The sequence below is a fragment of the Numida meleagris genome, chromosome 15 (assembly GCF_002078875.1).
Source record: "Numida meleagris isolate 19003 breed g44 Domestic line chromosome 15, NumMel1.0, whole genome shotgun sequence".
Classification (NCBI taxonomy): Eukaryota; Metazoa; Chordata; class Aves; order Galliformes; family Numididae; genus Numida; species Numida meleagris.
Window position 1 is genome coordinate 4,103 of NC_034423.1, and position 1,193 is coordinate 5,295.

Sequence of the window (1,193 nt, forward strand, 5' to 3'; positions counted from 1 at the left end):
TAGAGATTGAATCAGGGCCTGTGCTGGGGAACTTGATTTCCTCTGGCAGTGGGAACAGCTGTTGGGTGCCTGTTTTAGGGAAGGATTCATGAAACATTGCACATAATTATGAAGGGATGGATGGGGAATGGATGGAGCGATGGCTGCTGTGATGAGATTCTGGCTGTTTGAGTCATTGACTGCTTGCATGGATGGACAGATACTCGAATGAAGAGCTTTGGGCTGTTACCTCATTGCCTCTGTGCATGGGGTTTAGAGTGGGCTGATGTGTGGGCAGTGCCCGGACAGGGTCACTTTGCTCACTGCACCTCAATGCTCCCTGTGTGTGGGAGTACTGTGGATGGGGTCCCTGGGATACTGCGGTGGGGTGGAGCCCATGGGAGTCTTTGCGGTCAGCGGGCGCTGTAGTGGTGAGCAGGGCTCTCTAGAGGCCTTTTGGGGGGTCCAAAGGGAGTTAATGGGAGGGAGAGGGTGGGAGATCCAAGGGGGGGGGGGCTGCAGGCCTCAGTCCCCTCCATCCCTTCCCAGGTGCCCCAGGAACGTTATGGGTGGGGACGGTGTGGCCCCGCAGTGCTCAGCTGCACTGGGCACCTCCCCGCGTCCCCCCCGATGGTTACAACCTCATCTATGGACCCCCCGGTGGCCCTGTGAAGGTAACACACCATAGCACCCCAAATCCTCCTGATGCCCTGAACTTCCCAGTGGACCTCAGTATCTCCTGGGGTACCTCAATATTCCTATGGGGGTCCTAGTAACTCCCTAGGACCCCCCTACAACCCTGTTTGTGACCCTAGAACTCCTTCTGGGGAGCAGCATGGCATCCCTGAGGACCCCAGTACTCCTTTGGGAATCCCCACAGCCCCCTGGAACCCCTGAGAACCCCTCTCACCCCTCTGGAGATCCCAGTATTCCTTCTGGAGACCCAGATCTCCCCTCAGGGATCCCAAAGCCCCTCTGGGGACCCAAATAACCTCCTTGGGGATCCTGCTCCCACCCTGGGGAACCTGAAAGCCCCCCACCACCCAAGCAGCCTAAGAACACCACTGCACCTGACTATCCATTGAGGTCCCCAATACTCCTTTTACATCCCATCGTTCTCCTGGGCCCCTCTATGCTCCCTGGAGACCTAAACACCTCCATAACGCCCCTTAGGGACCACGATAACAGCCCAATAACCCTTCCCATTCCACCCC

The 1,193-nt window shown here is 57.4% G+C and overlaps 1 protein-coding gene across 1 annotated transcript in view; it reads left to right on the plus strand.

Moving 5' to 3' along the window:
- TNXB (tenascin XB) overlaps window positions 1-1,193 on the plus strand; it is a gene marked incomplete at its 5' end in the record, with an annotated part of 13,136 nt that overhangs the window by 4,099 nt on the left and 7,844 nt on the right. The window contains 2 exon segments of the mRNA XM_021413458.1: window positions 257-410; window positions 529-653. Coding sequence (XP_021269133.1) covers window positions 257-410; window positions 529-653 — 279 coding nt within the window.